Source organism: Serinus canaria, chromosome Z, assembly GCF_022539315.1.
Source record: "Serinus canaria isolate serCan28SL12 chromosome Z, serCan2020, whole genome shotgun sequence".
NCBI lineage: Eukaryota > Metazoa > Chordata > Aves > Passeriformes > Fringillidae > Serinus > Serinus canaria.
The window spans coordinates 42,274,194-42,300,305 of NC_066343.1; the positions used below are offsets into that span (position 1 = coordinate 42,274,194).

Here is a 26,112-nt window from a genome sequence, read left to right on the forward strand (position 1 = left end):
GGAGTAGTTATATTTTGCTAGAAAATCTGTGTCATTAGAACATTTTGTTTACTATGTGTGAGAGTTAAGTAAGTAGTTAAAATTGTAAAAATAGCCAGTTCCAAAATAGATGAGTTTCACCTTGAGTTTCACCTTTAGTTAACTTCTGATTTCTGCTTAATAACTTTATGTAGAATATGTCTCATGATGCTGTGAACTAGGGTGTGTTGTGAACTCACTTCAAAAATCTTGTCAATGAGGAGAATTTGGAAATAAAGCATCAAGCCAGAGAGATGTAGAAACAATAGAGCTTTAAATGAATTCAAATTGCAAAAGCATAGGGGAGAGCAGTTAAATCACTGTCACCAGTTACTGTGATGCTCTGAGTGCATACAATCATACAGTTTTCTGCTGAGATGGCCTGCCAGATTCCTGCCCTTACCCTTGAGGGTGTGAAGTTCTCCTAGCACTTGACCCACTGCTTGCAGCAGTGGGGTGGAAGAGGTTGGAGGAATGGAGTGTGTGCATGTGCTATCTTGTCCATCGTGTCCATCATTGAACTCTATTTTACAGAAACTGAGAATTTGCTAATGCTGAGACTGCACAATTACATTTAGCAGCTTCTTGTGGTTATAAATGAGCCCAAAGAAGCATTAAGTCAGCCATATGCATTTTTTTTACATAAAATAGCTTGTACAACAAATAGTGAAATACTATAGTAAAATAGAAGAAAAAATAAAAAATGTCACACAAATACAAGACTGGCAGATTAACATCTCTTCCTCCCACCTGTGCACTTACTCATTTGTATACACGAGCAAATCAGAGTGCCATTATTATAGATACTTCCATTTCTGATCTTTTTTGTGTTTGCATTAGAGGAACAAAGAAACTTGTTTGAACTGAGCTAGTTGCAGACCTTGGTGTGTTTCTTGTGCGTCTCTGGAACATGAGATTCTCTTCTTCATTTACAGACCTTGTATATAGAAATTGTTGTGTCAGACAAGTTTACTTTTGACTAAACACAAAAGTGCTTAAATTGGCTACCTGTGTTTTGTAGAAAGGTAAAATGTAATCTACATACTGCTAACCCTGCATGAAGGTGAATGAGTGAAAAACATTCTGGGCTTGTGACGGCTACGTGATAAGTGATTTTCAAATTTTTCTACCCATTTCTGGTTTTGATAGTTCTAGTCACTTAGAAGATGACTTGGAGTAAAATCGTAACTGAATTAGCCAGGACTTGATGTCACCGGCAACTAAATGTCGAAATTCCATGGCAGCTTTTTTTTTTATGTAAACTCACTGAATCTGGACCCATACCTTCCTATGTTTTTGAAGAGTGACTTGGACTTCACAGAGGCATTAGGGGGGTTCCACAGGCTGTCACTGTGTAAATAATATGATTCAATATCAATCTGACCTAACTTCTTACCATCCGTGTCTCCTCTCCAGAGTGACCTTCAATTTGGTAGCTGATTACCATCAATATCAGTGAGTACCTGGTGGTTTCTTACTGTTTTGGTGGCACTGTTCTGTCTTAGAAAACATTTATTTCAAAGCTATATTACTATAGTGTCTGGTGTCAAAATCTGTGGATAAAAGTTCAGATAATCAGCTGATGATCTTAGGGAAAAATGGTTAAGATTTGGGCAGATGTAATGAGTGAGCGTCTCCCATATATGTGCATTCTATTGCACCCAGAGAATACCACCTGTGATTTTAATGTATTCGTAGGGGCAAGGTTGGTAGGTGTTGAGGTAGAGAGGTGAGAGAAAGCAATGTTTTCCATCAGCATTCATCATCAAGTGTGGAATATGACTTAAGTAATGTTTGGCATTTTTGTTAACCTGTGAGAGGATGTGCAAGGTGCAAATGATGGCCCTGAGAGGCTAACTTTTGCAGTATTCCCTAGGAAAAAAAAAGTTTCTTTTGAAGCATCTAAAGATGGTTGTTATTAGCACCTTTGTAAAAGAGGCAAGGACTACATTGCATGGCAAGCACGCCTTCTAAAGGTGGAAGAAAAATTGTGGCTCCATGCTTTTGAGTGGGCAAAACCAGTGATTTTTTTTCTTTCCATCACCTTTATAAGTAAAGGTTAGACTAGCACAATCCAGAAACTTTCGCAATGGGGAACAAAGACACATGGACCTCCTTGCTTCCTTTGAAGAAGTTTGTTTACTGTAACAAACCGAACCCTTTTATGTTCTAAACTTAACCCAAACAAGCATGCATTGGCTACCTGTCCCTGCAGTGTTGCTGCTGCTGCATCCTTTTCCCAGTCAGCTCTCTGACCGTGTGGTGTCCATGTATCTCCCCAAACAATTGCTGCCTCACACAAGCAGCAAGCACACACCAGCCATACAACCTGTTCTCTCTGGTCACGCAAACTGCTTTTTAGCTGGCTGATAGCTGAACCTTTCCCAGAGTGCTTTCTGTTGAGCAAGAGGGAGCAGGATTTCTTGTCTCCCATTCGAAACAATATCAAAATTTGTATCTACCTCTGGCAGTATGCTATTCCTGGCCTTTAAGATGTATGTTGGAGAGAACTTACACTTCCATAGACATAAGGATGCAGACATCTTCTTTCTCTCTGCAGACATTATCACATGCAAGTATGACTGCAAAAAGTGAGAAAGCATCGAAAACCACATTTGTACATCAATTTTATATTGAGGCTTGAAAGGAGATACTGAAAGTTTGAGGTATTTATGAAAGTAAGTGAGGGGAAGAAGAATTAGGGATACTTTACCAGGTTCATGTTTTAATAAGTGAGCCAGCAATGAATTCACAGAAATAATATTCATGGTGCATGAGAACAGGCCAAACCAAAGATCTGGAATTATGTAAGTGCATCTATAGGATGGAAAGTGAGGCAAAAACTGCTTCCTTTTTTTACTGAGCTTTACTGCAGGCTGGACCTCAGGAGACATTGGCCTTACTGTCTTGTACTTTAGCTTGCGTGATCCCTTCTAGCAATGCTGATGTCTTAATTGAAAACCAGATAATTTCTCAAAGCATGTTCTAATTACTTAAATGATGAATGCTGCAGTAATTCCAGCTGATAAGGCAGTGACTGGTCCTTTCCCAAAGGAGATGGTTTTCAGTTTGTGAGTGTTTTTTGCTGGTAGTATCACAGCTCAATAGTCCTATTTTAAGCACTTTGTAATATAGGCTATTACAAGCAATTATCCTTACCCACTTACTGGCTAGAAAACATGGATATTGATGGCCAAGTGTAAAACTTCTCACTAGTCTGATCTGCCCTTGTGATGGATCATTCTCTTGTCCACATGCATTAACCTCCTTAAAGTATAAAACACTAAAAATAATACTTCTGCCAGTTGCACTGAATAACTGCTTTGAAGGGCTTCTTGAATGTGACTTAATAAAATAAATAAATTAATAGAAATCTATTAATCAAAATAGCTTTCATTTAGTCATATTAGTTATCTTCTTGTACATCTTGATTAAAGTCTTCCCAATGTGTTTTTCCCTGACATGTCTTTACCACCTGTTAGTAAGAACCAATGTGAAGTGGAGTCAGTATGACTTTATCCTGTGCAAATACAATTCACCCCAACAAGAACAACTATGAAAAATACAGCTTCTCCCTTGAAATCTTGATCTTCCTTTAATGGCAGCTGAGAACTGCCGCTTCTTTGGTTTTACTGAAGTTGAAACAATTGCAGTAACCTTCTGCTTCTGTAGTGAGCTGAATCACAGTTTTTTAATTGAGAGTTTCATAGGAAAGGGTGTAACTGAAATATAGTCAGCATTGCTTAGGATTCTTGTTTCCCCTTCAAGAGTTTTATCAAGAGCTGGAAAGTTTCTTTACTTTTAGGAAAACATATTTAACTATATAGGAATATTTGAGCAAATAGTTTTCTAGAGCAGTGTACTAGTGTAAGACTTGTAAAGAAGTCCTACTTAGAAACTAAGTTGTCCCTAGCTGATCCATTGTTCAAATGAACCAGGAAATCTATTAGTAATCTCTAAGTGGTCCCTATGAAATAACCTGTGTAATAAACATACCAGTGTGTATAATGTACCTAGCTCTTTGTTGAGGATGACCTCATTTTATTGATGCTAATTGTCTGGTGGTAACTTCAGGTCTTGAGCTGCAATTCACTCACATGCTATATTTGCAGTGGTCCACCTCTCGAAGTCAATGCTTTGTCTTTCAGTTGTTCTTTTAGAAAAAGTTGTTCTTTTAGCAAATTGTTGCTATTTTGAGAACCAGTACTCCAAACATTTTGTTATTATTTTTAAAGGGCTCCCCTTAGATGCTTTGATTATTTTTTGAAAGCAACCCTAATGTTAGTAGGAGAAAACGTTGGTTGTCTTTTAGTTGAGTAAATTCTCATAGATAGTCCAAAACTGTGCTTTGTCACTTATGCTTAACAGTACTAAGACTGACAAAATGTACACATGTGATTGTGTGATATATCCCCAAGTGTTAGCTCAGAATTTTAAACTCACGTTGAAAGGAGTGGTAGAAATTGTCAGGTAAATGCTGCCTAGAGGTCATGTTATTTTCAGAGCAGCCTAGGGGCAGAAAGATCCGTTTGGTTTTGTTGATTTATTTTGTGCCTTTTGTGAATGTTGAATATGAGGACATGTTCAGGTTCAACTTTGTCAAGTCTAACTAAATGGAAAATTTTTATAGGTAAAGTCATGTGTTGTTAGTCAACAGTGTCTGTCTGTTCATAAATCTGCCACTGATTTTGTACATGACGTAAAAGGAGGTGTTTCACATCTCCTTGCCCCTATCCAAATCCTCTGAAAGTTGCTGCCAATAATACTAGTTTCCTTGGTCAAACACTTACATGTAAACTAAGTTACTACTCAATTTATCTTGAAGTGGTTGAAAATTCTTCCATGTCTACAGTACTGTATACTTATGATACTGTGTTAAAGAAAATAAAAACCACTGAAATATGAAAAAGTTCTGTAAAGCACCATATTTTTAGCAGGAGAGGAAGTAGTTCCATGGAGTTTCCTTAAATAAGGTTCTTAATTTCTTTTGAGTAATAACTTGGCATTTCAAGCTTCTCTTAGCTTGACTTAGAATGTTAGTCATGTTACTGATGACAAAACTGAATGAGTAAACTCCTTAAAAAATCGGAGGTACTTGTAATTGCTGTGGCCTAAGTTCAAGTTCCAGGGGGTTAAATGTATTCTTAATACCTAATTTACTCCAACAGCTGATTTAACCATGGAAAAATGTATAGGTGCCAAGGAGACGCTCACAAGTTGAATAAGCTACAAGCCTCTGGGAATTTCATCCTGATGCAGATGGTACATATTAGGGGCTTTTGTGGGAAAACCGTTTTATAGAACGTGAGGGGGAAAAAAAACAGTGTAAATCACAAGATGATCAGAATACACATGTTTTGTTGAAAGAATTTTTACTGTAAGCAAAGAGCAGACAGGCAGGCAATCAAATTCAGTGGGAACAGAATAATTAAAACTTAGGTTATACTGTAAGCAATGCATAAGTGAATCTTAAACAGCATGGTTGGCAATAAGAAACATGTAATCTATACTGCTTTCCTTAAGGAACCAAGGCTTTTTAATCACTTTTACATATCCCTCTAAAAGCAATGAGTCTTGAGGATGTTAACTTTTTCCATATTTAATGAAAATCACTGCCTTGTGGAAATGAGGACAGACCCAAACTAGTGCCACCAGTGTAGGACAGGCAACACAGAGGTTGATACTGGCCTTTTCCACTGTCCCTCTCCCTGACCCGTCAGCCTAGATACTCATCAACACTTGCTAAGTCCTCAGAAATGTGTGAAGTTTATCCTTCCCCCAGAAACTAAAAAACACCCTGGAGAGAAGCCATGGGAACAGGTGAAGATGCCCGAGGCCCACAGGCCACACCCCACACAAAATCTAGATGAAGTAATGGCTGTTCTGAGAACTGATTTTCTGTCTTAGTCAAACCTTCCAACTTCTTGTGAGGCATTTAAGCTGGTATGTGTTCTTTTGTTTTTTCTGTTGTCCCCATTTTGTAGCCACTGTCTGACGAGGTGATGAGGGAAACAGTATTACAGCTCTGCTACTTTGTGTGAAACTGTCCAGACTAAGACTGTAGCTTTTCCATTTTTCTGTAACTTCTGAAAAATCACACTGCTTTCTTCTAATGTTGTATTTCTTAGCATGGGCCTTAGCGGATCTAGGGAAGGATGAATAGACTGCTTTCCCTCTAGTCATTTAACTGACCCTCTCTGAGGCAGAAGAGTAAATGTTGAATCCCATTCTTCTGAATTTCTGCTCTTGCAGTGAGGAGAAGGAATGGGAAACAAAAGCGTGCGCAGGATTTGTCACTCTTCCTTTGCTTTCTGATGAAGCCTGGTAATGTTTGCTAGGAGTAAGAGGATAAATGAACTCTTTTATAGAGAATATCTCTTTGAGCATGTCACATGTTCAAAATATGTCAATATTGACAACATTTAGAGGGAAATGAACAAAGCAAGAACTTCAAAAGGTGGTAAGAATGTTCACAGTCCAAGAATGAGAATTGGAAGGTAGAAAGAATTGCTGATAACTCCATATCCTCACGTTTCTTCTGAGTGAATAACTAATTAGAAGCATTTTAGTCAAGTGTAATTTGGTTACTGATTCCCAGTCATAACCCTTAATCTGGATTATTTCCCAGTTGTTTGGGTATCAAACAATAACCCGCTCCACTGTTTTTTAAAAATTATATTTTCATTTAAAGTGTGGGGAAAAAGATCCTTTTTTGTCGCTCCTGGAAGCAGACAATAGGAAATGAACTAGCTGTCCTAGTTCAGAGCATTAAAGTAAATAAATCCGAAAGATTTGTTTAGAAATACTTAATAAGCAACTCTTGTCTCCTTTATTCGCTAAAAGAAATTGTTTCCAGGGAAGGAAGTGGGATATTAGAGAAGCTTTCATGCTATGCTCACAAAGAACACTGGTTTTAGTCACTACCTTTGTTCTGGGACAGGCAATCAGCATGAAGTTATTCCTTACCCCTTAAACTCCTAGCCCCAAGCTGAGGGACCAAGAATGTTGAAAACAACATGTATTTATAAGACATGTTGTTTTAGGCATTTTGGGGGAACTCTGGAAGAAGATATGAGAGACAAAGTTTTTTTTAATTTCTAATTGAGGATGTTAATGCAGATTTAGTCTTCTTGGAGGAGTTGGATGGATTGACTTGCAGTCCAGGCATCACATTGCCTACACAATTATGTATACTTTTAAAGGCTAAAATATATAGGCAGCTGCCAAATGTTTAGTGTAAGATTACAGTTATCTGAACACCTAGGACAGGTGTATTTTTTTTTTTTGGGTTGTTCATGCAGGAAACAGCAGTGGCAGTTGTATGGATTCTTGTACATACCTACCTGCTTTTCTGAGTGGATGGTTGGTTGGCGGATGGCAAAAGAGAAGAGCAGAAATAAACTAAAGAAAGTGCTCAGTGCAAGTCAATATACTAATGTAAGGCCAGGGTTGTTTTATTTTTTTAGTTTCATGGAACTTATTCATTTAATTAATAGTGTTGAAGCCCTACTTCAAGGTCTCTGCCAAATGCTTAGGTCACTGGCAGATGAACCTTGGTGGTTTCCCCACAAAATTCTCTACTGTAAAAGCAGTCGGGGTAAAAATGTGAAAATTGCATCATTCAATAGTTACAATATTTACATTAAAATTAGATTGGAGGTTGCTCACTTTACCTTAGCAAACATTTATTGTAGAAAATACATAGATTTAGCTTAAATGCTTTCACAAACTGTAGCTTGTAGGTTCACAGGAAATTCAGTGTGTGTTATGTTCCAGCATAACTGAGGCTAGGTAGTAAGAATCTGCTTATGGTAGTCCCATTTAAGACACTGAAAAAATGTGACTCTATTCCATCCAGAACCAGTACAGAAGTACTATACACCTCTTGTCTAGAGGCTTTAAAGTTATCTGGTGGAGGAGAACACTTGTTTCCTGCCACTATGTACTCAAATCTGTGAGTCTGTTCTGGGATGTCAAAAGTCTGAAATGCGGTGCATTTAGTGCTACAGACAGCTGCTTTTGTGGGATTGCTGCTGTGAAGCATCTTTTTTTTAAGATGGAACTGAAATTAGATGCTGAAGCTGGTAACATGCCCCTTTCACAAAGTGACAAAATTCCACTGGCATTTTCTTTATCATATTGTTGCACTTTCCTATGTTTTCTCTAGCTACTGTATGTATTTCTATGAGCTTTACTGTTGTTTTTTAAAGTAATTATGGGTTTGAGACACTCAGATGCTGTGCATTCATGTGCAGATATGACAACAAATAGAGATTAAGTGGAATAGGTGGTATAAAGACTGGGCAGTTCTAAGAGAATATTTACCAGCACATACTGTTCAGTGTCCTCTTCAGAAGTCATGATTTGTCTTTATTATTGAGAAGTGCTGTGAGAATCTTTTGATGAGAGTTCAGACTAAAAATTGAGGTAAATGATTCTCATCTGTTAGTGAAAGGTTATGTCTAGGGCGGTCGTAAATAGTTTATTTTCCTATGTGTGTGAAGGCTGTGACAGTGGCATTTGTAAGCACACGATTATGCACCCTATTTGTGTTACTTGAATAAAGTATGTCACAGATTTAATTTAGTTCTTCTCAGTGTTGTTGCAATTTATGCTTTTTAATACTTCCTTTGAGGTTTCTCAGCTTTTCCTGATTTTTATGCTCTAATCTTATAAAGGGTGGGGGTAAATTAACATGAGTAATACAGCAAGCAGTTCTGTTACCCAGAGTAATTATGTTACACTGCAAAAGAGCAGATACATATTTAACTGAAGTAGCCAGTCATCCACTTTACTGAGATAGTCTCCTTTATGTTCTAAGTAGGTTAAGTGACTGTTACTTAAAATGGAATTACAATTTAAATGCGGGTCTTTAAAAATTCTTTTTTTTATGTTCTCTCTACATTGAATACCATTTGTTACTATCTTGTTAAATGTAAGAAGTTATGTTAAATCAGCTGGTTGTCTTCATTATGCTCATATGGAACATAACATAATTCTCTTTTATCAAGGGTTTTTTCTCAGTAGGATAACTGTCTTACATTCAATCATTAATAAATATTTTTAATAGCACTCATCTTTGTTAAGAATGTTTCGACTTCCATCAGTCTGCCTGTTCAATAAATAAAATTAAGATTGCTGGTGTGAGTGTTTTGTACTCTGTTTCACAATAATTTTTTCCTGCAGTACATTATGTCTATGTGCTACTTCTCCAGTCCACCCTGATATTTTGATTGGTTCTGAAGACTTCGAGTAGGAGCTGGTTATACTTTCTTGACTATATATTCAACTTTTAGCCTTGTTTAAAATTGGCTTTACTGTGTTTTTTTATTACTGGGCAGTTCTCTCCTGTTGTGTACCACTGCTTGTAAAATGGCCATCATTGCTATTGAGCGAAGAGTAGCTTACTCTAGTTCTTGGTGTATTAAATACTTCATACTTAATACTTCAATACTTAAATACTTTGCTCTATCTGTGGGAAAACTTAAGAAAGTCTGTTTGTGATTGCTTGTGAAGGAAAAATTCAGAATGGCTTAAAGTTAATTTTGGTCTGTCTGTCTTTACTTTTGCTCTTAACTAAAACAAAGTGCAAGGAAAAGATGCTGTTGATTTGTCCTTTCCCCAGAATCTACCCTCAAGCAGATGGTGGTTTGATCCTTTGTGCTGTCCTCAGAGGCATGTAAACAATTGAGGAAAATGAAAAATGTTCCATTGCTGCTACTATGCGGACCATTATACAGCTTAATTGTTTTTTGTCATGCTGTCTTTTGTGTACATAAGTAAATATTCTTCATAAAGTAATTTCAGGACATTTTGGAAGGTAGTGATTAAATATTCTAAAAGTTGTTGATTTACTATGTATGTTTCAATACCTGTCCTTTGATTGCTTCTCTTAGCTTAGTCCTACTTTTACTTATATTAGCAAGGTTTGGCTTAGAGGACTCTTAAAAGCAGTATTAAAGTATTAAAATAGCGGAGATCTACATGTCTCTCATCTCAAGACCTGCAGCAAGCCTGTTTAGGCATTTCTAGGTGACAACTGTGTGACTGATTTATTCCATCTCCTTTAAAATTTCCAGTAATCTCAGTCTGTCTAAAATGGCATTGCAAACCACCATGGAAGCATTTTTAGTTTCTGAAGCACATGGCTGAAGTTCTGCTGCTGACAGTAGTCAGTTCCTGAAGATGAATGTGGAAGTTGTGTGCTAGAACAAAAGCCCTCTCACTCCACTCCATCTCAAGGATCGCTGCACCTTTCAGATGTGGGGCTCCTGCTGGAATGTTACTGGCTTCACTTCAGGTTATTGTACTGAAGTGCACCAGAGAGTCTTCAGTCTCAATTTTATTATTGTTTCCTTTGTAGTATGTTGGATTCTGCTTGTGGGAAGGTTCTTCAGTGCTCACTCAGCATGAGGCTGACACTTTTGGCACTTTAATCTTCTTACTTAAGGAAAAGGGGTTTTTTGATTGTTGTTCTTAGATAACACAAGTACATCTGGGTGGTGTGGAGCAAGAAGGTGATCCTGAGTGTTGTTTTCAGGCTGAATGGGGGCTGCTGATTGCTGCTGCTGCAGGGGAGATGCGTGATGGTCACATCACGTGAAGGCTTCAGCCTCACTTGCTATGAGGACAAGTATTAGTGTGCTTGTAGGTTTATAGAACATACAGAGTGCTCCCTTAAATGGATGGGTGGGGGAGAGCAGCAACTGCAAGGAGAAACTCTTTCCAGTGCCTGTACACCCAAACCCAGAGCTTGCCACTTGAGGTGCTACTTGTCCAGCTTCTGCACCAAGTGTGACTTTTCTGCTGCTTTCTATTAAATCTTCCTCTTCATCTTGCTTTGAATGAGGATGTGTGGTTTTAGCCACAAATTGTACTTTCTTTGCCCTTTATTAACTGCACTTATGGGTTGCTGTCCTTGGCTCTAGGTGTTTTCTGTCTGAAACCTCCAGAAGTGTCCAAAGGCTCCTGTGTTACCTTCCTACAGGGGAAACCATTGTAAATGGCAGCAGAATATCATGTCACATGAGAAAAAAAAAAGGGGGGAAAGATGATGTTTTAGGAGGGAATTTTTCTGTTATGCTGTCTAGGTTTGGAATTCTAGTTTGAGAGGCAATTTTAAAGAAAGTTTAAGACAGACAGATGGTCCAAAAATGTGACAGTCAGGCTTGTGGCTGGTGTCTGTTGAATTCTGTGCTTACTTTTCTGAAATGAAATTACTAGGATCATCATGAATTTAAAAACTAACATCACCTGTCTTTGATATGTCATGATATTTTTAAAACACTTGGCTGGTGGAAGGACTAAAGCTTCTGAAAACATACAGAAAAATGAGTGGGGAAGCCTGCTTAGGGTTTTGCTCTGATTAGGGAAACAAAGACACATAGCTTTTCTTTTAGTTTCTTAACTGAACAATAAATTGCATGCACACTGTGCTTAGGGGTGTTCTTTTCTCAAATCTGTGAAGATCAGACTGGGAGCAAAATCTAAAATGTATGTATTCATGCAGTTTTCTAGGGCAATTGCCAGTGAAAATATGCAAAAAAGAACCACTATCTTAGGTGACAATGTAAGATGTAACCAAAAGTATTCTATCACCATTTCCATAAACTGTTAAAACCTGGTGGGGCAGTGTTATCTTGTCCATGGCTCATCCCTGATAACTCCCTCCAGGGGCTATCTCTGCTAATGGGCCATCAAGGTCTCATGAGATGCTGTGCCCAGAGGGAGGATTTAAGCATTCCTGCCTGGATATAATCTGAGGTTTGGAACACCATAATTGGCCACTGGATTCTACTGAATTCCAAGAGGACAAGAGCTTCATGACTACCACTGGACCTTCAGAAGAAGATCACACCCTTCTGCAGGATCACTGCTTTAAACGCATTGATCACTTTAACAGGATTGCAGCCACCAACTCCTACCAACACCCTGACCAACAGGGTAGCAGGTTGCATCCTGACTCTGTCAGGTTAAGAGAGTGTTTTTTGTATTTATTTTATGTTTTCCTATACAATTGCAGTTCTAACTTGGAATCTTTCACTGTTTTGCTTTCCAGCTTGTACAAGTGATGCCTTGGAGTGGGTACCTAAAACAGAACCTAGACAAGATTAAGAGAATAAAAGCGGGTATTTATTAAAGGCCTTCAACGGGTACACCTTGGGCAGTCAGAAGCCTCTGAGAGGGGCTACACCCGAGATGGATAATGGTCACAAGTTTTCATACAGTTGTAAGTTTGGTCCTTTTACATGTCAGGTTAATCCTCCAATTATAGCTTCAGGTAATGAAGTAATATACCCTCAGTTTGCTGGGAGTAAAACAAAAACAAATAACAAAACTAGATACCCAAAAAACCAAAAGAAACCATCAAATAAAAAATAAGAAAGGGAAGGAACCTCCAGAATTAAAAATGGCAGATTTTGAAAACCTTTCTTGTGCAGTTAACTTGTCAGTCAGTCCATCTACTATGGGAAATAATGCTTTGGATAAATTTTCTTCCAGCAAGATCTGCTTCTATGTAAAGAAGTTAAGACTTCTTTGAAAACACATGATATGCTAGTATAAAATGCTGATTTCTATTTTGACTAATTTAATGTCCTGTAGACAATATCTACTCTAATTCATGAAAGAATAATAAGTTAATGTTAAATGGAGGATTTAACATTAACTTGTTTTCAATCAACCTATAGGAATTGTTACACATACATAGCTTTGCAGGTTTGAATTGCTTTTCTTCACCCAAGGTGAGTCATTACCTTCCCCTTATCAAAACTGAAGAAAAGTATAGTTTTCTGTTCCTCTGCAGTCTTTTTTGCATTGTGACCACCATAGTTTCATTAAACTACAGTGGTTTAAACTTACTTGTTTCCTGTATGTCTGACTGGTGGTATGCAATATAATTTCTGCACAAGATGTTGACACTGAATTACTTCTGTTTTTCAGGCTGTTATTTAATCAATACAATACATGGAGAAAATATGCGCCAGAGGCACATACATACCAAAACAAGATAAATATATTGTGAAGAGCAAAAAGTTTAGTGTTTGCATTGAGGTATTCTTCATGAACTCAAAACTTAGCTTTTCCAGTGAGGAAATTTAGAAGAATTTTTTGTTTTATAATGCTGTTGAACAAAGATTGGGGTATTTGGTTAAAAAAATTAATGTTAGCAGTTTGCCTATGTAAATGTCATTGAGAAGTTTTGTTTTATTTTTCAAGATCTGCATAACTAAAATAGTTATGACCCCCAAAAGTGTTCCTTAAGAATTATAATCAAAACTATTTCCTTATTACTAAATGCTTGCAACTCAACAGTGAAATTGGAAAATTGGAAACAACACTGTGTTGCTTCTCTCAGAAACAAGCAGAGCTGTGGATTACAGAAGAAATTGTTTATTCTGTAGCATATAAATGAGTAATACTTCCATCAATAGCTTTCCAATTAGTGTTGTGGCATTTTTTAAAATAAAAAATACCAATTTGGAGATTCAATTTTGTCCACTTTTTTTTCTGATATTTTCAAAAACGCAGACTTGAAGTATTGCATGATGAATGGCTCTTATGCATAAGAAATTACCTAGCTTTCTTAGGCAAAACTGTAGCTTAAAAGTCAGTTTGGTCACTTCAGTGTTTATCAGATTTCCATCAGATTATTACTGCAAGTGCAATTTCATTAATGTAGCAGTTTTTAAGGTACAGATTTTAAAAAGCTAGTTGTTCACTTCATGCTGGAGTTGGCCCACAGCAAAACCAATTATTCAGTTGGACCATGTGCTACTTCCAAGATTTTCTGCCTTTATGGTCTAATCTCTGTTTCTTTTCCTTCCGTTTCTATTTTATGTGCAAAGGGAAGTTTGTCAACTGTAGAATTTAGCACTCAGAACTTGTGAATAAATGTATAAGTGGCTAGCCTTTTTTGTGAAATAATGTTGTACCTTTCAGTGTGTGTATGTATATGTGTGTGTATATATAATCTTTTAGTGTATCTGAAATGCTTGTACATCAACCCATGCAGTGTGAGAAACAAACAGGATGAACTGGAAGCCTTGGTTAGCTCCCAGCCAGCAGTGTGTGCCTGGGCAGCCAGGAGGGCAAACCCATCCCAGGGTGCATCAGACACAGCATCACCAGCTGTGATTGGGATCATCCTGCTGAACTCAGCCCTGGTGCAACCTCTCCCTGAGTCCTGTGTGCAGTGCTGGGCCCCACAGTCTGAGAAGGGTGGGAAGGTCCCTGAATGTGTCCAGAGGAGGGGTAATAAAGCTGGTGAAAGGACTGGAAGGAATGTCCTGTGAGGAGCAGCTGAGGACTCTGGGTTTGTCTAGCCTGGAGGAGAGGAGGCTGAGGCTGAGGGGTGATCTTACTGCCCTGAACAGCTGCCTGAGGAGGGGATGTGGAGGGGGGGGGTGCTGATCTCTTTTACCTGGGACCCTGTGATGGGAATTGTGTGTGTGGTTCAAAGCTGTGCCAGGGCAGGTTGAGACTGGACATTTGGAAGCATTTTTTTAATATCAGGACAGTCAAATATACTGGAGCAGGCTTTCTAGAAAGGTGGTCAATGACCCAGGCTATCAGTGTTTAAGAGGCATTTGGACAATGTCCTTAACAACATACTTGAACTATGTCCTGAAGTGTTTAGGTAGTTGGACTAAATGATTATTGTAGGTCCCTTCCAAATGAAATAGTTTGTTCTATTCTGCCTCTCTTAAAGAGAAGAATAAAGCTATAGGCATGCTACAGTGGTCCTAACCAGCATTCCAATTTTAACTATTTCTGGTTGAAGAAATTTGTAGTTTTATATGCCACTTCCTTATCCTCACATGGTTGTTTTCTCCCCACAAAATTCCTATCAGCTTAGTAGTGTAATTTTTGTGATAAATTACATGCATGCCAGTGTATACAACCTTTGCATCACCTGTAGGCAAACACAGCGCTTAAACTCAGTTTATGCCTGAAGCATACATTTTCATCATATTAATTGTAAACATGCTTGCACACAAATTACAAGTCTCCTCCCTTTCAGGGTATTTTTATTGCAGAGCTCTGTATTGTTCTGTTACACAAGTAATGCTAGTTGGCAAGAAAAAAAAACAGGCAGGTTACTGTAAACACACTGTTTAATATAAATAATTATTCTAGCCTTAGCAATACCCTTAGTTTAACCTCGTCATATTAATACATCTGTGTTTTGCTCAAGTTAACATGTTTTTTTGTATTTTTCCATTAATGGTATAAATGTGTTTGAAAGAGATATTTTTGTATCCTGTTCTTATTCCTCCTGTCCAGTTGCTAAAATAATTTTGGGAGGTAGACTAGCGTTCATGATCTTATGTATACCTACTCTGAACAGCTTCAGGAAGGTAATGAGGTAGATGATATAGGCATTTTTTAAAATTTATTTTCAGAATATTACATCTGAAGAACAAAGAACTGTCTGAAACTTAGGAAAAGAAATTGCAGGGTCCTGAATGTGGGGAGGAAGAACCCCAGGCACCAGCACAGGCTGGGTCTGACCTGCTGGAAAGCAACTTTTGGAGGAAGACCTGGGACCCTTGGTGGAGAGCAAGCTGTCCATGAGCCAGCAGTGTGTCCTGGTGGCCAAGAAGGGCAATGGTGTCCTGGGGTGCACTGGGAAGAGCAGTGCCAGCAGGCTGGGGGAGGTGATCCTGCCCCTTTATCAGCCCTGGTGAGGCACACCTGGAGTGCTGTGTCCAGTTCTGGGCTTCTCAAGACAAGGGAGACACAGAGCTGCTGGAGCTGGTTCAGAGAGGTTGTGGAGTCTCTCTGACTGGAGATACTCAAGAACTGGACACAAGCCTGTGCCATTTGTTCTAGGATGTCCCAGCTTGAGCAGGGAGGTTGGACCAGAGTTCACTTGTGGTTGCTTCCAGCTTTACTCATTCTGCAATGAGTCAAGTGATAGAACCATGAAGGATGGAAGTGTCATGGAAACAAGAATAGTCTTGTCTTGCTTGTAAAACTTCTTTAACCCCCAGATTTTGACACAATTATGGCAGCACTGCTATACAGACTGATCTTCTTGACTCTGAAATGCATATTCCCAGTTGGATCCTTGCATAGCATAATGAAATTAAAATAGAGAATAAGATTTATTTTGGTAAGTATCTGTCTGGAGGTTAAGAAAAAATATTCTCTGTGCAAAGTATTTCATAGTAAGAGTATGTATATAATTAATAACCAAGAAAGAAATTACTTCAAATCCTGCAATTGTGGGACCTGTTTTTCTGAGTAAAATAGAAAATCCCAAGGGCTGTACATTCTATACAAATATGAGAATGTACTAGTACACAATTAGTGGAAATTTTTATTACTCTTAAAATACTAATGGTATTTACAGGGCAAATTGACATTTATTTTCTGAGTTTTTAATGTTATACCTAATGTGTTTTCCATCAAAGATAATTGTTTGGTTTATTTTGTTATTATCCAGGCAGCTTTAGCTGCAGTTCAGTTGTTCAGGGGTTTGTTCTTTTGCCTTAGTGTCATGCTCATCTAAGAAAGGCTTTTAGACCAGTACCTTCTGGAGGTGCCATAGTCCACTGACACCTGAGACATATGTAAATTTTTTAACAATAGTTTTTGAGAAGTTGTAAAAACTGTACTGAAAAAATACAGTTGTCTTGATAATATAGCATCTAGACATAAAGTAGGAAATGTAGGAATAACTCAGTTTAAAAGTACTCATTTTTATTCTTTTCTGATCTCTTTTGCATTCCTGTCTTGTTCAGAGGAAACATGAGGGAGCAGACAAAAGGGATGGCAGGCATTAACTATGTGTGATCCTAGACATTTCCAAGAACTTCTGAATGTCTCAGTAATGACTTTTGCATGTGTGTGCCATGCAGAATACAGCTCAGAGCTTTGTGTCCTTTAGTTAAGAGAAGGGGCTTCTGCACCATCTGATGCGTAATGAACTTACCTAACAGCTGCCTGAGAATCTTTCTATATCAGGAAAATGGTCCTTCTGCTGGAAGTCCTGGAGGGGTAATGTGGTTTATCCCCAGTTGGCATCTAAGCACCACACAGCAGCCTATTAATTTCCCTGCAGTGGGATGAGGGAGAAAATTGAAAGGATAAAAGTGAGAAACTTGTAGGTTGAGATTAAGACAGTTTAATGGGTAAAGCAAAAGCAGTGCATGCACACAAAGCAAAACAAGGAATTTATTCACTACTTCCTTAATGAGCAGGCAAGCATTCCACCATCCTCAGGAAGGCACAGCTCCATCACATGTAACACTGACTTGCAAATGAATAGGTTTGGTTGCTTAAAAAAATCTCTGTCAAAGGTATTAGCAAAAGCAGGCTTAATATAAATTTGTGACTAGCAAAGTTCAATTGCAAGGCTCACTCTATGACTTATTACATGGATAAAATACAAATAATGTGTATTAGAATCAAATTAGAATGAGTCAGACAGAGACCAGAGATGGAAAAGAGTAAGCATGTGAAGTGGTGAGACCCTCCTGCTGAGTCACAAGGTTCATAGACAGGTCCCTTGCTTTCTAAATTCCTGATGGACCCTAGCTGTAACTGAGTCCAAACTCAGCCACAGATTTGGAGACTTCCCTGCCCCTCCTTACTTGTGTATTAGATTGCTCTCAGTTGATGAAGAAGCTATTTAATGGTCAGGGAGTAGACAGTGTGTAGAGAAAATATCACTCCAAAATTTAGTTAGAGTTCACTTTATTTTAGGGGTTTTAAGCTGTATCTTGCTATCTTATCCAGTTGGTGGAAGTGGTGGGGATCTGGTCACTCTCTGTGAGGGAAGTAATGTAATATATCTATAAATGCAGTGCTAAGAGCCCTAGAGTGCTAAGAGCTTAGAACTTTTAGTACCTTCTGTGTTTTTTCTTGGGGTTTTATCTTTCTCATGAAGTACATGTCAGCAAAAGGTGTGAAGCAAATGGACTATCCTTATTCCTAGTCTAGGATGTACCATTTAAACCACACTCATCTTAGTAATTTTAGTCAGTTTCTGTTTGAACCTGCCTAGAATTTTTTTTTATATTAATGGCTGAGTGCCTGAAGTTAGAAGGTAACAGAGCCATTATCTTCCAGGCTGGTTTGTTTTTTTTGTTTTTTTTTTTTTGGTTTGGGTTTTTTTTTGTTTTTGTTTTTTTTTTTGTTTTTTTTTTTTTTTTTTGTTTGTTTGTTTGTTTTTTTAAGACTCCACATATGGGACCTTTCCAGTTGGCAAGGTGAGCTGCAGAATAGCAGAGTCAAAGAGCTTTTAAAAAATCACAGCTGAATATTTAAAGCTGAGTTATTGTTGCAGGAGGGATTTGGTATCACAAGCTGCCTTCCTCTGAAAATGAATGCCACCCCTTGGTTTTGAGACTTCTTTTAAGGAAGGTGGTGTTGAATAGATGAAATAGTGGGTCCAGAGTGTGACCAGTATGAGCAAACAATGGGCAAATATCTATAAAATACTAGTACAAAAATCCTTTTTGTTAAACCAGTTCTGTTTAAGAAGGTATCACTTCTTACAGGCATCCACTTGGAGTATCTTGCAGGATGCCTAAAATATGTGTGAGTTCTTGTAGACTTTATTCTGTATCATCCTGATGTTCTGTTGAAATCTGCTTGAAGGGGACTTCTGCCTTTACTTGTTCCTTCTGACTCTATTTTTAATATAAAGAAAAAAATAAAATAAAGAAAAAATCCTATTCATAATCATGTGTTCAACAGTGTTAAACTGGCAAGTGAATCTCATGTTAAAGCTTTTAAGAAAGATAGCTTTAACTAGAATTTTGTTATTATGTCAAAAAGCTTTAGTATAGTCACTTATAGTAAAATGTGTCATTGTGACTTGATTGCATCTGTTCCTTCAGTGTCAGTTAATGTCTGATGAAACACATGGGAATGCATTTGTGAAAGAGAAAGTAGTGCTTCACTTGTGGAATTAAGAAATAAATCATGTGAGATAAATGATTTCAGCAATTTATGTGAGCTGTAGAGAAGGTCTGTTCTGTTAGAACAGGGGACAGGTAATCATCCGTGCTTGTTCTGACTCTGTGTGATCTTGGCTGACTAATTCTGCAGGAATTATCAAAAGAATTCAGTTATAGAATGTACTGGATGAGAACTGAGCACTCTCATTTCTTTCTTACGTGTAGAATGAGTGTCACAGATTCATGGAATATGCTGATTTGCAAAGGTCCTTTTCTGCAGCTGTCCTCTCCAGTGTCTCATTCCCCAGTCTCTCTGCATATCCAGGGTTGCCCCATCCCAGTTGCAGAAACTGGCACTTGTATTTGTTAAACTTCATACAGTTGGTGGTTGTTTGGCTCTCTGATTTGTCAAGGTCTCTCTGCAGAGCCTCTTGATAGTATGATTAGGCAATGTAACAAATTAGGCAATGTAAACATTGTTGAGAAGAAATCCTTATTAATAAAATTGTGTAGTAGTAGTAGTAGTAGTGATAATGTTGCTGTTACTGATGCCCATTGATACTTTGCAGCTTCTGGAAGGGAAGTTTTGTTTGAGGAGCATTTCCATAACTTCTGATCATCTATGAATTATTGGAACCTGTTTGTATAGGAAGGCAGCTCAAAATGAACGCATCAGCATAACCAGTATGTTTCTGACTATTCCTGCTCATGAGGTGTTTGTAATTCAGCTAGCATTGCAGCTGAGTGCCTGAGTAGTCCTCAGCCACAGGAGGTTAAGTGACAGTATACTGTAGACGAGCACATGAATTGTGTGCAGTACTAGAATTCATCTTCTGTGCAGTTGTACATGTGTGCATGTGTGTATGGTTTTTCAGCATTAAGGCAAACCATCATTCCATTCCACCTTCTTCTTATCCTAGGACCTAGCTTTTACATCTTCCCCTATTCCCTCTACCTTTTTATGTATATATAAATATATAAACCCCTTAACTTGACTAGTCATTTGGTTTCACCTGTGTTCAAGCTCCTGTGGAGCGTTTCACAACAGCTTTAGCTACAGTTAAAGACCTGTTTGATCTAATTTCCGTTCTGTGGCCTTAAACATACCACATGTTACTACCTGTTACTGCAATGTTCACCCCACAGCACAATGAAACATTGGTGAACATAAGGGATAGACTTCAGCATTATGATTATGTTGCATGAGCTCCTATTTTTATTTCAAAATTGCGCCTAAAAGAGTTTTAATTAATCTGTCTGTTTAGAAAATGTATTTGCAAATACATTAGGACTAAAATTTTTGTTTATGGGAGAAGAGATTATTCTGACAAACATACAATAACAGGTCAGTACTATGAATTCATAGAATATTCTAAGCTGGAAGGGACCTACAAGGATCAATGAATCCAACATTTAAGTGACCTGTACAGGGATTGAATGCACAATGTTGGTGTTATTCCCACCACGCTTTGATCAACTGAGCTAAGCTCATTATTTTGCCTCACCCAGGCAACAAACCCCACACATTTTATTCTGTGGTCAGTGCGTGTAAAGAAATATGTGTCATTTTGCTTATGTTTTTTACTTATCTTCTTCTGGACCTACAACTCTTGTGACAGGAAACACTGTTATAATTGTTCTGTTATTCTGTATGCTGTTGCCCACTTCTTCCTGCATCTCAGCGATGTTCCCTAGAACTGCCTTATCAGACACCAGTTTTTAGCTGAGTCTGTGGGAACCTTCAGGGCTTTAATTTGTTGTAGAGACTGCCTTGAATTTGGACCACCTAGAAAAAAGATACAGCAGAGAGGGAGAAAATTGTGTTCATAGAAGCTTTTTCCTTAGGAGAAAGCAATCAAGTGCCAGACCAAGCAAGACACTTGGTCTGGCACTTGAAATGGATTTTTTAGGTGCCACTTTAAAGGAAAGGAGCAGTCTGAGGTGAAATGCCTCTGTCCCTCTGGATCAGGAGGAAGACTTTTTGTAATAAGGTGGTGTTTTCTGTTTATGTACCTAGTCTAGCATAGTCACTTTTTTCCTAGCAAGCTTTGGGACATCTGTTAAGAGTTCTTCCTTTTTCAAAATCACTCCTTCCTAGTTTCTGTTGTTGGTTGAGTTTGTTGGTCTACATTTGCAATTTGCATTTGTTTCTCTTTACTTTTTTCACTACAGGTTTAGGATTTTTTCCCCTCTTCTCCTCTCCTGAGCAGTTTTGGGTTTTTTGTTTGTTTTCTTACTTCCTTTTTTGCAGTTTACTTGACTTGTGCCACTTCTCTTTTCTCTGCTGAGCATACCTTGCTGGGATGATTTCCTGTTGGCTTGGATAACCAAGCAGCCCTGGTTACTCATTTTGACAGTTCAATAAGACAAAAAGAGCTTAGCCCAGGAAGTGCTGTTTCAGACTGCACAGAAAGGCCATTTCTGTCAGTATGTTCTGTCAGTGATGGCTTCCACAAAAAATGTGAGAAAAATGTAATAGCTGCAGTCTGCACATACACAATAGCACTGAGCTTTGCTCAGTCACGTCTGTTTCTCTTCAGGAAGGTTTCATCAACAAGTCTAGAATTTTCCTTGTGTTAAAAGCCCATCTTTCAGTTTGGGAAGACACCCAAAGTAGTTTCCAGGTGATTGCTCTGCAGCCCATTATCCAGGCTTTATCAAAACTCAGAGCTGTTACAGACTCTTTGAAGAACCATGAGACTTTGATAAGGTACTATTCAGCATGGCAAGCAGCTGTGTAAATCTGCAGGAAGACCTTCATGAGGGATGCAATGAAAAATATTTATGCTAATGAGGTTTTCTGCACCAATTAAGTTCTCAGGAAGAAGTTGATGTGATGTTTGTGACATCACAGATATGTAGCCTGAAATCACTGTTTCTAAAGCCTCTGCATTTCTATTTGATCTGTATAATCTCCCCGTTTTTGTATAAGTGGATTTCAATCTTCTGTGTGTGACCATTCAAAAAATACTGTGAAGGCTTTCTCCTCAAGTTGTCTACTGAAGGCAGAGGAGGAACAGGAATGCTCCTTTATCATTGACTGAAAAATTGCCAATACATATTACTGTAACCTCTGTGCTTAACTAGGACTATTATATTTACATTTTTCAAATGCTTGCAAGTTTTCTTAGGAGAAGATATGCCAGTATAAAGTGAAATACTACTTCTGGGAGGTTCTTCCAGTTTCCATCTGAAGACCTTGGTCTGAAACCATCTCTTAGATTTGACCAATCATGCTTATTTTTTGACCAGTAGTGACCTGTAATGCTTTTTTTCAAAACCTTTCAAATCCCACTTTACAAACTATAGATTCTCTGTTTTTTGTTTTTTTTTTTTTTCTGCCAGGAAAAACAAATTAACTTCTGTAGCTTCCAGAGAACAGTGTTGCAGAACTGTGTGTAAAAGGCATTGTTCCTGCTCTTTTTCCCTCCTTTTCCCTTTTGTTAACTTTGTGTAGTGAAATGAGATAGTGATAGTCAGCTGCAGTAGGTGAGCAAGGACTTGTGATCTCCCTAACCCTTGAGGAGTTTGGTGCTAACAAAAAGGAGAATGGCAAGATAGTAGTAGAAAATTCTGCTGTGTTTGTTTACCTGGAAATTACCCAAGTTGCATGTCCTCAGAAAGCTTCAGTACTGATTGTACTATTGGGAACATAAGAGTGTTTATGTTCCTGGGTGTGTCTGATGGGCCTTGTCATGTTTTCAGGATGATAAAGGATTTTAAGTGCCTATCTGTGGTGCTTTGCTAAAATAACAATTTTGGTAATCAAGCCCTGTACAGTTAATTGCAGTACATTCTTTTTGTAAACTACCAGGCAATTCTGAAAGGAGTATATGTCTGAGCAAGTTGTGATTCATCTGATAGTTTGATTTTTTTCCAGTCAGCTAGCTTCACAGGGCTAGAAGAGATGCTTTTGCGGAAGTCAACCTTTTGTGTTATTAACTGCATCATTCTACCAGCCTACAGTGGAGAAACCTTCAGTGAGATGGTGGTGCCATAGATATGATTTTTCATACATAGCATGTCATACATGCAGCATTTGGAAGCATCTGAGTTGATGCTGCAGTTAGATACATGGTTTCTCAAGCTTAGCCTCCCTTTGTGCTAATGTGTTACATAGACTTGAGTTCTGAGACTCAAGACAATGACACTGCCATGCAATCAAACAGGAGAAGGCAGAGATGTCCTCTGTTCCCAATTCTGTAGCAACCTACTTTTTGTCACTGACTGGAGTTGACAGCTAGTGCCATTTTCTTCAGAGATCTGCCATTCAGTATGGTGGGAGCTCAAACTTGCTAAAGCTTTTGCATTAAAATGAGAACTTGAAGAAGAAGATTGTAGTATGGCTAATAATATGCACAGAATTGTTATAGAAGTCTGAATCCTTTAAGGAAAATCTGCATCTTATTTAAACATAATACTATAGTTAAGCTTCCTCATGTTCGTCACTATATGAAGAGCTGTGTTATGTCCCCCCTTTCCCAATAATAAAGTTTTCAAATTTGAGATAGATTTCCTATCCATAAAGTGGGGGTTTTATACAGGCGAGTAAAATTTGCATGCAAAATTCAGGTTGAGTTGTGCACAGGTGTATCCTACTGCGTGTGTGCAGTTTTTTAACAGTGCCATGTAGAACTATTGTCACAGATTTACTCATATGGTTTGCTTATGAATTTCAGATTTTTTTTTTTGTTAAATACTGTTTTTTCTCTGTTTCAGTGTGCAAGGACCCACCTTACAAAGTTGAAGAATCTGGATATGCTGGTTTTATTTTACCAATTGAGGTTTACTTCAAAAACAAGGTATGGAATCTCATGTTTTTGATAAGAAAAAAAAAATCGTGTTGAAATGAGGGTTTTTTTAAGTTTTGAACTTCAATTTGTAAACTTATTTAAGAATTATATTTAAAACTATCTTTATCAATGCTTTTCCTCAACCCAGTATTACTGCAACATGTAGAAACGTGTAATTGTATTTTACAGAATCACAGAATGAGTCAGGTTGGAAGGGACTACAGGGGGTCCTCTGGTTCAACATCCCTGCTCAAGCAGGGTAATCCCAGAACAGATGGCACAGAATTGTGTCCAGACAGTTCTTGAATATCCCTAATGAGGGAGACTCTATGACCTCTCTGGGCTACCTGTTCTAGTGCTTGATCACTGCACATTAAAGAATCTCTTCCTCATGTTCAGGTGCAACTTCCTGTGCATCAGTTTGTGCCTGTTGACTCTTGTACTATTGCTTGGCATGACCAAACAGGGCCTGGATTCATCATCTGACATCCTTTTGCATACTTCTTAACAGTAAGGTCCCTCACAGTCATCTCTTCTCAAGGCTGAGCAGACCCAATTCTTTCAGCTTTTCCTTCTAAAAGAGGTTCCCTCATCACTTTTGTCAGCCTGTGCTGGACCTTCTCCAGCAGTTCTGTGTCTCCCTTGTCTTGAGAAGCCCAGAACTGGACACAGCACTCCAGGTGTGCCTCACCAGGGCTGATAAAGGGGCAGGATCACTTCCCCCAGCCTGCTGGCACTGCTCTTCCCAGTGCACCCCATTGGCCTTGGCCACCAGGACACACTGCTGGCTCATGGACAGCTTGCTGTCCTCCAGGAACCCCAGGTCCTTCTCCTCAGAGCTGCTTTCCAGCAGGTCAGAGCCAGCCTGTGCTGGTGCCTGGGGTTCTTCCTCCCCACGTGCAGGACCCTGCATGTGCCTTTGCTGAATTTCAGACAGTTCTTCCCTGCCCCTCTCTCCCCCCTCTGAAGGGCAGCATGGCCCTCTGGGGTATCGGCCACTGCTCCCAGCTCTGTGCCATCCATCAGTGAGCTGGCTGAGGGGGCACTGCCCCTTCATCCAAGGCACTGGTGGAGAAGTTAAACAATATTGCACCCAATATAGACTACTGGGGGACAGTATTTAATAGATAACTCTGCAAAATTAAAATTGCCTTATTGAAAAAGAGACGTGTAATATAATTATTGAGAAGAATTACTAGCCCTGCTAAAAAGTGGACAGACTTTAACTAATGCTTAAAGAGCCACTTAAACTTGGGGAAAGGACACCAGTCTTGATTATGTTGATTACACAATGAACTCATTACTCTATTCTAGTATTACATTGTTCTATTTAGTACTACAAGTCTTTATAATTGGCTCAGATTTTGATCTTTCAAAACAGTCTTTTTTTTAATCTTGCATCCTTTGTCTGTTAAAAAACGTTTATTTAGGCTGCATGTGAGTACTCATTATATTGAACATTACCAGGCTCAAGACAAATCCAGTGCCATTCTGCAAAACTTATGCTATTGTGATATCTCACATTCTAAGTAATTGCTGCACTTAATATGAGTCTCTCAAACAGCAAATACAGAGGTTTTTTTAATTGTACGTGACAGGGTCTGCATTACTAATAACTAGTACAGATAAAAAGAACTGGATTTGTGTGAAATTAAAGAGCAAAATCTTGCAAAGTTTAATGCACACTACCTTAATATCCAAAGTTACTCAGGTTCCCTTTATAAGTCGTGTGCCTTGGAGCTGTTATGGTACTTAATATGATTCAAAGTTACCCATGTGTTTATTTTATATTATCAAGATGCAGTTTGAAATTATTATTTTAATCAAGTCAAAATTATGTCTTTACTGTGTTGAATGCTTTGTAAAAGACTAAAAGAGAAAGAAAATAGAAATGCATTGTAAAAGGCTTTTTTTGGAACCCTGATGGCTTAAAATTTCTTTTGGGGTTAGCTATATGTGCCTTCGAGTGTGTATTCCAGTATTTTTATTTTTCACAGAAAGCCCTGTTAAGGTGTGAGGTGTGGGTAATTCTGTTCAGGCACTTTGGAAGTTGTATGTTTTGAATAGGTAATTCTGATATGTTCCCTGTATCAATCTGTGAAGAGCAGGTCTTGATTTACCGTGTTTGTTGTTAGAAATGAAACAGAATTGGCTCAGTAAGTTGATCAGACTTTTTGGTATGCTTTTTAGTGCTTTTTCTATTAGGGAAACAGTTTTGATTCATTCAGAAAATCTAATGAAAATCAGCCCAGTCTCTCAAACTCATCTATTTAATGCTCATCCCACAGACAAAGTAGAAGACATTGAGTGAATCATTGAACATTTCTACAGAAAGCTTCCCACCCAATACTTCTTTTTGTTTTCCTCTAGACTTGTGGCTGCTTTTTCTG

The 26,112-nt window shown here is 38.3% G+C and overlaps 1 protein-coding gene across 2 annotated transcripts in view; it reads left to right on the top strand.

Annotated features, from left to right (window-relative positions):
* The window catches only part of MLLT3 (MLLT3 super elongation complex subunit), a 119,882-nt gene that overhangs the window by 35,190 nt on the left and 58,580 nt on the right, over positions 1-26,112 (top strand). For both annotated transcript variants that reach the window (XM_050987331.1, XM_050987332.1), the window contains exon 3: positions 23,649-23,731. In XM_050987331.1, the coding sequence (XP_050843288.1) occupies positions 23,649-23,731 (83 nt within the window). The remainder of the gene's footprint in view (positions 1-23,648; positions 23,732-26,112) is intronic.